General features: G+C 52.2%; 1 protein-coding gene across 1 annotated transcript; it reads left to right on the top strand.

Moving 5' to 3' along the window:
• The first annotated feature begins 518 nt into the window (after positions 1-518).
• On the top strand, positions 519-2717 carry LOC139050463 (solute carrier family 22 member 7-like). Its single transcript, XM_070526875.1, has one exon. The coding sequence runs from the start codon at positions 612-614 to the stop codon at positions 2463-2465; it is 1854 nt and encodes a 617-aa protein (XP_070382976.1). The 5' UTR covers positions 519-611; the 3' UTR covers positions 2466-2717.
• The last annotated feature ends 208 nt before the right edge of the window (positions 2718-2925 follow it).

Raw genomic sequence — 2925 nt, 5'->3', positions numbered from 1 at the left:
GCAGCATAAAATTTTAGAAGACAAATACAGAGAAGTGGATAAGCCAGCATCAAGAACAGCCGAGCGTGAAGAAAGTGGTGAAATGAACCGAATGGAGCAATAGCGCGCACTAAGTGTGGATAGTTGAGCAACAAACAAGTGCCGATGTCCAAACCGGAAAATTGAACGAATCGACTAGAAACAAGGAAGAATTTTACAAAACAGTGGGTCTCTACATTGCTTCAGCGTTATTCGCATGAACGCCTGCATTAATCATGACAGGAGTTCCACCGAGTATTCTTTTTTTTTTTTTGAGAAACTCATGGGACAGCCCTTAGATAGGAGCACACCAGACTAGTAGGACAGGTTACTAGGATTAACATGGTAATTGCATTGTTAAGCGACGAAGCGAAATGAACTATTTTTTGTTCGCCAAGTAGCAAGCGGAAATGCCAACGCCGTACAACGGCCCGCGACACTGTGACAGAGTGTGCAGCCCGCGTGTTGGGGAAGAAGAAGAAGAAGAAGTATTCGTTTCGGCAGGTCCGCACAGCTGGCTCTCGTCAGGAATCCTTTTTTCCGAAACTGTCCTGGACTACTAAACCAGAAGAGCACGACCCCAGAACCAGGCGATGGACGTCCTTCTCCCCCACCGACTCGCCGGCGCCGATCTTCGCACAAGCGAGTCGTTTGACTGCGAGGAAGCGTTTGGTCATGGCCCTTTCCAGAAGCGGATGCTCTTTCTCATTCTTCTGGGACTCTTCTCGACTAATTGCCAAACCATGGTGATTACCCTCGTCACCGGTGACGTCGACCATTGGTGCAAGCCGCTAGCCGGTTTCAACATCTCTGCAGCCGATTGGAAGAATATTGCGATACCGATCGAGGCCGACGGACGCTTCAGCCGCTGCCGCATTTACGAACGCTGCAAGCCACCCGCTGAACTCGGCGATTCCGCTGAGCATCGCAAGATCGGCGCTGCACTAACCGGGGCCGACGAGTGGTACAACCGATGTTTACTGGACACCAGCGACCCACGCGTCGTGCCCTGTGAAGAGTGGGACTACGACGTTAGGACGGCCGAGGCAAGTGCGGTGAGCTCTTGGAACATGGTGTGCGACCAACGTTTGCTTCCGGCCACCCTTGTCGCCCTGCAGAACGCCGGTGCCGTTGTTTCCCTCATCCTGGCCGGAGCCTTCGTAGACTACGTCGGCAGGAGAGCCATGCTACTGTCCTCCGCCACAGCGGTAATGACCTGCATGGTGTGCACCTTTGCAGCGACAAATTACGTGCGCTACGCTGTGGTGCGCTTCCTTACCGGGGCCAGTGTCGCAGTACACATGATTTTTACTTGCCTCATACCGTTCGAGGTGATGACGCACGCGCACAGGCCGCAGCAAGTCCTTCTCCTGGCGGCTCTGGCCCTGACGCTATGTGAGGTTTGGAGTGTCATCATCAAACCTATGGTCATCGACTGGCGTCTAAAGCAGGTCATGTTCCTGGCCCCGACGGTTCTCCTGCTCCCGGCTTTGTCTACCGCCCGAGAGTCACCTCGTTGGCTCGTCGCGAAAGGAAGGCTGGACGCGGCCGAAGCCGTCATGATGCAGGCTGCCGAAACCAACAATACCCCGCTTGCTGTCACGGCCTGTCTCGTGGAGAAACTGAGAGAACAGATCAAGAACCACGCAAGCCGCGAAGGTGCGGACACGGAAGACTTGGTCGACTATCGCTCCCTCCGGCGTCGAGCGTTGGCCATGTTTGCCGTGTGCTTCTCCATATCTTTTGTTTTTTACCTCGACGCCTTCTCGACGGCGCAGTATAACGAATTTTGGATCCCATGCCTCACGGTTGTCGTCACACTCGCGACGTACGCGGGGATGCACTTCCTGATGACCGGCGTCACACTCGTCAGAGTGCTCAGCGTGTGCTTCCTGTTGACGGGCTCCATACAATGCGCGCTGAGTGTGACGGTCGGTACTGGATACGCCACGATCAGCAAGACCTTACTCGTCTTGTCCAAGGGCGTCTCTAACGTAATCCTTATACACTGTTTCACCTACGTCCTGGAACTTTTTCCATCCGCCGTGCGCGCCGGTGTCGCCTGCTGGGCATTTGCCTCCGGGCGTGTCGCGGCCGTGTGCGCGACAATCACCCTCGTCCTGAAGCCAGCTGGACACGAAGACCTGGTGTTCGCCGTTGCGGGACTTTTCCTCTTCGTATCCCTTCTCGTCATCCGGGTCCTTCCACGGACGACAGTGGTGGAAGAAGCACTAATCGTGTCCAGACGCTCTTCATACTTCACCAGGATGTCCATGAATTACATGAAACAAACCCTCGTACAGAGCATATTAAGCAATAAGTCCAAGACCGGAAGCGTGGAGAGCTCCAAGTCAGCCAGCAGAAAGAGTGGGAGAAGCGGTGGCAGCAAAAGTCCTGGAAGTTCTAAAGTGTCTCGTCGATTTCGTACCAAGCAAATGCCGGAATGAAGCCACCGGAAGCTCAGCATGAAATGACTGGGCGCGATGTCCTGTTGGTGACATCAAAAAGTCGCTTCTTGAGTTCGTATCTGCTATAATTATGACTTTTATTGTTCATTTGCACTCAGTCCAAAGAAGAGCACAAACTTATGTTCTAGCTTGCTATCTGTTTTGATGGATCAGTGTGTTTCGGTGTGTTTCGTGAGCGTTCTTTTTTTTTTACCTGGCAAATATAATTTTATCCTTTGGATTGCTAAAGCATAGGCCCTTTGAAAGTTGATGTGTGTGTGTTTGACAATGATACTACTGAAATTTACCTTAGAATTCGAGGCTGCACCTTGGAAATGGGAAACAAAGGACCATGATTTTTTTCCATTGCGAATATATGCATAAACCCATGCACAGATGTTTCAGTGACTACGCGCACGTATAGTGCATATGCATGCCCCCCTGACCAAAATTACGGGCA

Source organism: Dermacentor albipictus, chromosome 10, assembly GCF_038994185.2.
Source record: "Dermacentor albipictus isolate Rhodes 1998 colony chromosome 10, USDA_Dalb.pri_finalv2, whole genome shotgun sequence".
In the NCBI taxonomy this organism is placed as follows: domain Eukaryota; kingdom Metazoa; phylum Arthropoda; class Arachnida; order Ixodida; family Ixodidae; genus Dermacentor; species Dermacentor albipictus.
This window is presented reverse-complemented; position numbering and strand designations above follow the sequence as displayed.